This window comes from Homalodisca vitripennis, unplaced genomic scaffold (genome assembly GCF_021130785.1).
Source record: "Homalodisca vitripennis isolate AUS2020 unplaced genomic scaffold, UT_GWSS_2.1 ScUCBcl_6204;HRSCAF=13300, whole genome shotgun sequence".
Classification (NCBI taxonomy): Eukaryota; Metazoa; Arthropoda; class Insecta; order Hemiptera; family Cicadellidae; genus Homalodisca; species Homalodisca vitripennis.
In genome coordinates this window covers 24,169-34,956 of record NW_025782321.1, presented here as the reverse complement: position 1 = coordinate 34,956, position 10,788 = coordinate 24,169, and the positions used below count along the sequence as shown (strand labels likewise).

Here is a 10,788-nt window from a genome sequence, read left to right as displayed (position 1 = left end):
CTCTCCTATATTGAAGACGAAAATACACGTTTATATTGGGAAACATATTTGCGGTATTTGTTCTTAAGACACTAATTTACATTTACATGCCTAATCAAAAATAACCAAAATATCCGTGGTGGCTAAGATCACTGTATATAAAAATATACAAATTGTCTCAAAATCTATGTTTTATCTCACAACAATGTTTTTATCAGTAGTAGTAAAACTTCATACACACGAGGTCAAACGTATGAGTAACATTTTCCTTTACAGCCTACCGCCGCACGGTTATTACGTAGCAGGAAAAAGGCCCAAATCCAATCCCGATGAACTGTTCGGCTCGATTAGGATTAGGCATTATCCTGACCAATGAAGCTTCATGTGCGACTCGGCGCTACGTGGACGAAGCTAATGGCGTGCTTCAATATTATCTCGTTATCGGAAAAGGTCTCTTTGAAGAGAAATTGCCCCAGATCCGATTGGCGAACGAAGCATCTCAACTGCAGTTCGCGGTAACAGGTACAGATCACAGATGTGGCAGTAATCATTATACTCCCGTTACGTACGGCTAATCGTCCCGTGATCTCGATCGGGAAATACGATTTAATACGAAATTTCACACATATATGATCTTATCTCTGAACAATTATACGACCAAACTAAAAATTGTTTATTTGAAGAGCTGATAATGATGATAGATCCGTGTTACAGATAAAATAGAAATCTATAAAAACCACATTACCGCGGTGTAAGCCCTACAGTCTAAAACTGAATGTGAATTGAGTAATATTCCTCAACAAATTAATGTAATATAAGACGAGAGGAAAATAGATCTCAATTTGGAACGCAGTACCTCAACCGCCGTCCAAGGTAACAGGTTCCAGGTCAGAGTACAATAGCAATATACCTTATCGAAACGGCTCATTAATAAATCAGGATTAAATATCGCAGCATAGGCATATTTTTTCGTAACATCTGGTGCGTATGTCTGAGGAGAAAATAACGCCAGATCCAATTTGTGTACGTCAATGGACTGACAGGTTCCAGGTGAGATGGCAATCAATAAACCCTTATCGATACGGCTCATTTACATCAATTAGGACCTGAAGGGTGTATTAGAATATTGTCATTTCGTAATCTGGTGCGTATCTCTGAGGAGAAAATACGCCAGATCCAATTTGTGAACGAAGCACCTCAAGTGAACTTCAATAGTTGACATGTTCCAGTGAGATGGCAATCAATAAACCTTATCGATACGGCTCATTTACATCAATCAGGAGCTGAAGGCGTGATTGAATTTTGTCATTTCGTAGTCTGGTGCGTATTTCTCCGAGGAGAAAATACCGCCAGATCCAATTTGTGACCGAAGCACCTCAAGTGACGTCAATAGTGGACAGGTTCCAGGTGAGAAAGCAATCAATAAAACCCTTATCGATAGGCTCATTTACATCAATCAGGAGCTGAAGACGTGATTCAAATTTTTGTCATTTCGTAGTCTGGTGCGTATTTCTCTCGAGGAGAAAATACACCAGATCCAATTTTGTGAACGAAGCACCTCAAGTGACGTCAATGTTTGACATGTTCCAGGTGAGATGACAATTAATAAACCCTTATCGATAGGGCTCATTTACATCAATCAGGAGCTGAAGGCGTGATTGAATATAGTTCATTCGTAAAATGTGGTGCGTATCTCTGATGGGAAAATACGCCAGATCCAATTTGTGTCAATGAAGCACCTAAAGTGACGTCAATAGTTGACAGGTTCCAGGTGAGATAGGCAATCAATAAAGCCCTTATCGATACGGCTCATTTACATAAATCAGGACCTGAAGGCGTAATTAGATGTTGCCATTTCGTAACCTGGTGCGTATCTCTGTGGAGAAAATACGCCAGATCCAATTTGTGTACGAAGCACCTCAAGTGGACTTCAATAGTGAGTGACAGGTTCTAGGTGAGATGGCAATCAATAAACCTTATCGATACGGCTCATTTACATCAATCAGGAGCTGAAGGCGTAATTGAATATTGTCATTTCGTAGTCTGGTGCGTATCTCTGAGGAGAAAATACGCCAGATCCAATTTTAGTACGAAGCACCTCAAGTGACGTCAATGCTGACAGGTTCTAGGTGAGATGGCAAATTAATAAACCCTTATCGATACGGCTCATTTACATCAATCAGGAGCTGAAGGCGTGATTGAATATTGTCATTTCGTAGTCTGGTGCGTATCTCTGATGGGAAAATACGCCAGATCCAATTTGTGAACGAAGCACCTCAAGTGACGTCAATGCTGACAGGTTCCAGGTGAGATGGCAATCAATAAACCCTTATCGATACGGCTCATTTACATCAATCAGGAGCTGAAGGCGTGATTGAATATAGTTCATTCGTAATCTGGTGCGTATCTCTGATGGGAAAATACGCCAGATCCAATTTGTGAACGAAGCACCTCAAGTTACGTCAATGTTGACAGGTTCTAGGTGAGATGGCAATCAATAAACCTTATCGATACGGCTCATTTACATCAATCAGGAGCTGAAGGCGTGATTGAATTTTGTCATTTCGTAATGTGGTGCGTATCTCTGAGGGGAAAATACGCCAGATCCAATTTGTGAACGAAGCACCTCAAGTGACGTCAATGTTGACAGGTTCCAGGTGAGATAGCAATCAATAAACCCTTATCAATACGGCTCATTTACATCAATCAGGAGCTGAAGGCGTGATTGAATATTGTCATTTCGTAATGTGGTGCGTATCTCTGATAAGAGAATAGACTAAGAGATCTAATGTTTGGATGTAGTACCGGTACCTCAACTGCTTGTACGTAATTAAACGTTACGTGTGAGGTAACAATCAATAAAACCTCATCAATGCAGCTTACTCCCCACAGCCAGGGTCTGACGTGTGATTGAATGTTATCATTTCGCAATCTGACGATAGAATACGCCAGATCTACTTTTTGGAGGAAGCTACCTCAAGAGTTGTCTGGTTCACAGGTGAGATTGTGATCAATAAATCCTCATCAACCAGGATCTACTTCCCAAGATTTGTAGCTGAAGCCGTAATTGAACGTTTTCATCTTTCAATAAGTGCGTCTCCCTGACGATAATACACTTGTTCGTATTATTTCTGGACCTTAAATGCTGCCCTGGGTGAATGGTGGATAAATCAGCGCGACTCAGCACACTAATGTTATTTCATGAGTATTTTATTTAAGAAAAGATATAGACGAATTAGACAAATCTCCTTACGACTGTTATTAGTTTAAAACGTATGAATGAATTATTTGTATGTGTAAAATGAAGCAACTAGCGCGTATCATATTTTCGGTACGAAAATCATTTATTTAACTAATCATTCAACAGTGAACTTTTGCTTACCGTTATTTTAACTTGAATTATGTTTTCCATTAATTCTTCATTCTGTTTAGAGTAGTCACTTTACTAATATCTTTTTCCATTTTCGAAAGAAATGTGTTTAATAATAATAACGTAACCTGTGTCGAGTGTATTGGTTTAGAGAGGAATCGTTAGCTAAGTGAACATGTTGTTGGTTGGGTGGTGTGCTATATGATGGGTTCCAGTAAAATAACTGTAAGTTTGCGTCGCAATACAGTACCAATACTGATGTGTGGTCATTTAATCTATGGTTCTCGGATTTTATGGCCAAAATAGAAACTTACAAGAATTATACAACAGATTATCCCGTATTTTACTCTATAATTTACACTGCAAAGTTTTTGACGTGTCAAACAATCATTCTTTGTTTGAAGCTTTTTAACGATGAAAGGATTGTGAAGGAAACGAGCATTTTTTCCGGACATTTGCCATCGTTCAGTGATACGAAAAAAGATCAGTAACACTTCGTTTCGAGATCTACAATCTGATCTCTTTTTCAGGTAAATAACTAACCTAACACATAATTACCAACTAGGTTAAAATAAACGAATCATACCAGGGCGTTGTGACACGCCTAAGTCAGAAATCACAACCACTATGTTGTGTTTCAACTTCACTAACTCTAAAACATGCACTTAAAAAAAGTTCAGTTGCGTTTTAGTTTTTTTAAGGGCATGTTTAGTTTGTATAGTATGTGTTCGGTAGTTTATTTACCTGAAGAAGAGATCAAACTGCAGATCTCGAAACTTTGTGTTACTGATTTTTTTTCATCAAATCATGATCACATTAAATTGCTAATCAATGCAAGATAGTTGAATCCTAGACCCTCAATCCAAACTTATGTTGAATTCGATGACATTATTTTTGATCGTGTTAAAAAAACTGTTATAACATTTTTTTAGTTAGTAACATTTAATTAATTGGTTAGGAAGCTTCACAATTCGCTCAAGAATACACTAATTACACTATTCGTTTCCACAGTGTTGTCTTCAAGTTCTCTTTCAATTACACTCAGTAATCCTTTCTTCTTATCACACAGTACTTTGGAATTATGAACGATACATTAAAAAACAATACTTGATCATCTACGTTATTGCAGGCGTGAACGTGTTTCAGACAGCTGTTGTTTAAATTGAGGAAGAACCTCAACACCGGGGAGCGTATCTTGAGGGAAAAATAAAAGTGAGATTGAGGCAAAGGTGTCGACAATCTGCTGTATTGGCGTCGAGAGATTTGGCCGACTGGAGATTGAGTCCATTAGAGCAAACATCGCTAGAGGTGTGCAAATAGAGCGAGCGGAGCGAGCTTAACGCTAAGCGAAGTTCCGTCAGGCAATGGTGGGAGGGAGGGGGGAGGGGAGACTTTTACTGCTCTGCCGTCTGATTGTTCTTTCTTTCATCTCGGCTAACAACTTGAACTGACATTTTATACCGTATTATGTGCTTCCGAAACTGTTTACTCTACTATCGCGGGTCTTGGTGATGATTTTGAAACCACAGTTGGTCCACACCTTTAGATAGGGTTGATTCCATCCAGTCTATATTTGACGCTGTTCATATCAATTTCTTCAAATGAAAAGGATGGCTGGAAATGCTTAACTCTTACCTCTCCTAAGATTCTCTTTATGTCCCAATCGATCAATGTTTATTGCGGAGACATGATCTAGAGTAAAGTTCAGAGTTAAAATTTTGTACGTTCTCGCCACATCAGGATCACACTCAAACATAACTTTCAACATTCATGCATCCTTCATCCACTTGTCAATTTCCCATCTACATCGCTGAAGACAATCTCCTGAATGGGCGATCTCCCACTCAAATACCAAAAACTCTGTAACATTATAAAATGCTTGTGGTGCTAAGAAGCGTTTCAAACGAGTTTTTAGCACATTGGGTGCTGCGGCTTTCTTTATACCATTGAGAAACTTGTTGATGAAGTGAACCCTCTGCCTGTGAGAGCTGGTTCAGTGTTACCTCTGGTCTTATACAAATGAATTTCTTGGTTAGTTGTCATGGCACAAAAATGTATTTGTAGAGCGGTACCATATTTCTCATAAAAATCAAGATATATTCACGATTAAAGATCTCTCTTCCTTGAAATACATAACGTCGTATTATTGAATAACCACTATTCCCAATTCCCACGGCGCTCATTGATAAATGAGCTGTAGCCTATTTAAAATAGAAAAGTGAGAACGCTCGGTGTGTGATTGAAGAAACAGTCCTTGTCGCTCTAGACCATAGAACTTGTTGCACACGTATGCTCAAGCGCTATGGTATCCTAAGGCATAAAGTGGTGCATGCATTAGTCATATTGTACCAAAAACTATTATGATCGCACAAGAATTTTAATCAAGTAGGTTAGCACTGGGTTACAGTCACGTGATCTATCGGACTCCTGATTTTATTCGGAGGTCAAGTAGTAGTAGTCGCACGGTCCATATCACTGTCCCACTAATACGATCTTACTAAGTGGCCATTAGATTCAAAAGGACAACGTTTGTCGCATGAAAATTGTTTCAACAGCTCAAAAAGTACTGTTCGTGAAACTTAACAATTGTCTTCACGCCGTTGGCTGATCAACCACACCAACTAAGACAATTTGTTTCTATTAGCTACAAAGCTGTACGCTAATTCCAATGGCCATACTTGAAACTCTTCTTACGTACCGGAAGGGACGTGATAAAGCTATAGTCGAATTGTACTATGTTTTAGAGGAATTTTCTTGAGATTCTTTGTTTTAAGTTTCTTTTTTTTTTTGACGATGGAAGAATTGTCAAGGAAACAGGATATTTCCGGACATTTGTCATCGTTCAGTGATACAATACAATCAGTAACACCTTGCTAGAGATATGAAGACGACTGTAGTTCGCTATACATGTTAAATCTTGGACGTCAAAAAAACTTCGCTTTCTTGTCCGTCTTTTTTTACTTCGCCTGGCAAAATAAGACATCTTTACTTTACGTCACAATTTGTAATCCTGACGATTATCTAATGTTCTTAGGCAATGTATGTAAAAGTCCGTATAATTTATATATGCTTCTTTATTGACATTACTGTTACCCTTTATATCATGCTTCTTGCGAGAACATGATGGCACAGACGGTAAAGAAACTCCTACTGTTACCTATTAGAGGAGAACTTTATTAATCAACGGCCAAGACCTAACTGATAATTTCTTACTTGTGTTGTCAGTGACATGAAGCACACCAGTTTACGTGCGTGAGGGACTGAGAACGTTATGTGGAAGTCACGTAGGATCGTTTATAATCCGGACTGCCTGTGACAAGAAGCCCCGCGCGCTACCACGCACATGAGAGGGCTCTTGTCAGATTGATTGCTTACTCCTCCTATATCACTGTTCTGTACAACCCTTACTCTTGTATCAACACATCTGCTTACTCCTCCTATATCACTGTTCTGTACAACCCTTACTCTTGTATAAACACATCTGCTTACTCCTTCTATGTATCACTGTTCTATACAACCCTTACTATTGCATCAACATCTGCTTACTCCTCCTATATCACTGTTCTGTACAACCCTTACTCTTGTATCAACACATCTGCTTACTCCTCCTATATCACTGTTCTGTACAACCCTTACTCTTGTATCAACACATCTGCTTACTCCTTCTCTATCACTGTTTTGTACAACCCTTACTCTTGTATCAACACCTGCTTACTCCACCTATATCACTGTTCTGTACAACCCTTACTCTTGTATCAACATCTGCTTACTCCTCCTCTATCACTGTTCTGTACAACCCTTACTCTTGTATCAACATCTGCTTACTCCTCCTATATCACTGTTCTGTACAACCCTTACTCTTGTATCAACACATCTGCTTACTCCTCCTATATCACTGTTCTGTACAACACTCTTACTCTTGTATCAACAAATCTCCTTACTCCTCCTATATCACTGTTCTGTACAACCCTTACTCTTGTATCAACATCTGCTTACTCCTCCTCTATCACTGTTCTGTACAACCCTTACTCTTGTATCAACACATCTGCTTACTCCTTCTCTATCACTGTTTTGTACAACCCTTACTCTTGCATCAACATCTGCTTACTCCACCTATATCACTGTTCTGTACAACCCTTACTCTTGCATCAACACATCTGCTTACTCCACATATATCACTGTTCTGTACAACCCTTACTCTTGTATCAACACATCTGCTTACTCCTTCTCTATCACTGTTCTGTACAACACTCTTACTCTTGTATCAACACATCTGCTTACTCCTCCTCTATCACTGTTCTGTACAACCCTTACTCTTGTATCAACACATCTGCTTACTCCTCCTCTATCACTGTTCTGTACAACCCTTACTCTTGCATCAACAACATCTGCTTACTCCTCCTCTATCACTGTTCTGTACAATCCTTACTCTTGCATCAACATCTGCTTACTCCTCCTCTATCACTGTTCTGTACAACCCTTACTCTTGTATCAACATCTGCTTACTCCTCCTCTATCACTGTTCTGTACAACTCTTACTCTTGTATCAACATCTGCTTACTCCTCCTATATCACTGTTCTGTACAACCCTTACTCTTGTATCAACACATCTGATAAATCCTCTCGTAAAATTTGACAGTCGGCATTAGAATGTTTGCAGCCTCCTCCAACACAATTATGTTCAATTTTGTATTGGTCCGAAAATTAAAGTGATACCACCACGTTAATCAGTTCCAAATCAATAATAACATAATTAGTATCTTTAGCAACCACGAGTGGACTGTTGACTATTTAGAGCCTTTCAACAGAAAAACTGTATGCTTCCATATAATGGCATGCTCTCTTATTATTCAAAAACTCAGTTTTGTAGGTTTTCATGAAATATAGTGGGGAATGTATAAATGAAACTGTTTATTAGGGCTACATATCGATTATGGCACACACATCTTCAGTGTCATTTACTATATTGTATGTACTGGTGTTCAGGAAATTTGATTTTGCGGAGTTCTAAGTTAAACTTAATATAATTTAGCATTTATTTCCTTCTGCATACTCTATACAGGGTGTTCCGTAAACTCTCTGGACAAAGGTATATCACGTTATTGCTCAAGTCAAGACAAATATATTTCACCATATGAACAAGGGTCTTCGATGCTTAGTTTCCCATCCGTCTGTGTGAATATGTTTTATAAAAAATTAATATCTTAAAAACTAATGAATTAAACTATGCAAAATTTGGTTCAAACGTTTATGATAACAAATCCAGTTACTGAAAAATATATCATGAAATTATCTTTAATATTTTCAAAATGGCGGCTACTAAAACTCTTGAACTTTGAATATCTTGAGAACCTGCAATTTTTCCCAAGAATTACAATAGCAGGTTTTAGAGAATGTTATCACAAATCTAATGACACCTAAATTATTTAAATCGAATAATAAATAGCTTATTTATCGTCGATTTACTGTGACAAGACATTTGCCAAATTAAGAGATGCAATTTATTCAGTTTGTATTGTTGGCTATTTTCTGAGAAACTCTATGAAATATGTTTGTCTTGACGTAAGCAACAATAATGTGATAACCTTTGTCCAGACAGTTACGGGACATTCTGTATAATATTATTACAAATTAAATTTTCTACAAGGTATCATTTAAGGGTGTTATCTGTTTATTCGTAAAATAACAAAATTGTTGTACCCCAATTGAAAAAAAATTTTGTTTACTTTCAATAAATTTTAGGCAATTTCTTGAAAATTTCAGAACACGGTTTGTCTATTGTCTATTTTATTCTCTTTTCAGAAGCACATCTTAAAGAACTATATTTCCCGCTTTAAAAATGCCCAAAGAATTTTTGGACGATTACAGTCCATGGTACGGTTTGAAATTCGTGTCCTAAATCGCTAAATCCTAAGCGTTTTCAGACTTTTAGACCTTTTTCTTCAATTGCATATATAGAATGAAATCATTTAGTTTCTATATGTCTTTTCATATCAAATTATCTACCATTGTTCTTCGAACTTTTGCGATTAATATTAAAACAGATACAATTTATAACTTATCTACTTTTCTAATTTTGTAATATAATCGATAAATTGCACACCAAAAGTAAGAATAATATTATTTTTGCAGCTAAACTTCGTAGAAAAATATATTAATTTACAGAATAAATAATTAACGTACATAAATAACAATAAGTTTGAAATAACAATTTTAAAACGTGTTGTGATCATGATTAGAATAGGAATATTAAGGGTATAACGGATAGTGTATTCTCTATTAGCATTTAATATTTTTAAATAATTTATACTTTATTTAAAATGTTACAGAATTGTGTTGTAATATTTTTGTAAGCGATGAAACCATATTGTTTAGAACCAATGTAGGTGCAACAATAAAATTACAAGATTCACGTACATCGCCCAGACAACTGAGTTCATTCAAGGAATTCCAATAAAACATTGAACTAGATCCGTGTGTTTCATATTTACTCCAAACAAACATAAATGTGTGTACTCTGCGCCGGTCTCTATAAACAAAGTCGGAATTCTTACGCCGACTGAGCACCGTTTTACGCGTTTCCAGGAATTTCAGACATTTCGTTAACAACAGACAACCGGCAACCTTGTTTTAAAGCAACACAAAAGATGTTTTCAGTTTCAGTCTGCCGATAACGACACAATATTACAACTATCAAAGTTTTTTGGGGTTTTTTCACGCATTCTGCACTAGAGAAAATAAAATTCACGTCATTAAATAACATTTTTAATTTCACTTCATTCGTAATTTTAAAACTTCTGAAAATATAACAAACAGAAGCATTCCATGAATCTTCCATTTTGCTTCGTTAAGAAAAAAAATGTGTTTCTCTAATTAGAACTACGCATAGAAGCAAAGTTTTAAATATACCGTGACAGTACCACGTTATAGTACGTAAGACTACAGTTCATGTTCCCTTAACTACCAATTATCAGTTCTTGACTTCCACAACTGTCCTTTAATGTAAACGACAAACGTGCTATTCACTGGTAACTTACGGTAAGCACCTTGGAATCCTTTCATTTAATAGACAACTAAATAGGATTCCCATGACCAAATACCAGAAAATGATTAACAGCATTTAGTTAAAACCCGAAGAAGCCTAATAAGGGTTCTCCATACTCGTCTTTCAACATCAAAAACACTAAGGCAGGTCAGGCTTTCCAAACGTTTTTATCTAGGTTTAATGGATTTTTAAGCTGTGTAATGATTATGTGTGCGTCCTTCCCAACCAGCTGTTGAAATTAAGTTCAACTAAAATTAACTCTCTTCTTCACACACATAAGTCTCGAAATAACACAATTAATAATAACACATAAATTAATTAATGTATGTTAATTTCTAATCAGCAAACTTAAGATGATTTTTAGAGACACAAACTGAGTAAGAGTTCCCTCTCC

The 10,788-nt window shown here is 37.0% G+C and overlaps 1 protein-coding gene across 1 annotated transcript in view; it reads left to right on the top strand.

The window, feature by feature from the left end:
- Positions 1-308: 308 nt before the first annotated feature.
- The window catches only part of LOC124373709 (tight junction protein ZO-1-like), a gene marked incomplete at its 3' end in the record, with an annotated part of 31,323 nt that continues 20,843 nt past the window's right edge, over positions 309-10,788 (top strand). The window contains 2 exon segments of the mRNA XM_046832054.1: positions 309-544; positions 2,199-2,285. Coding sequence (XP_046688010.1) covers positions 309-544; positions 2,199-2,285 — 323 coding nt within the window.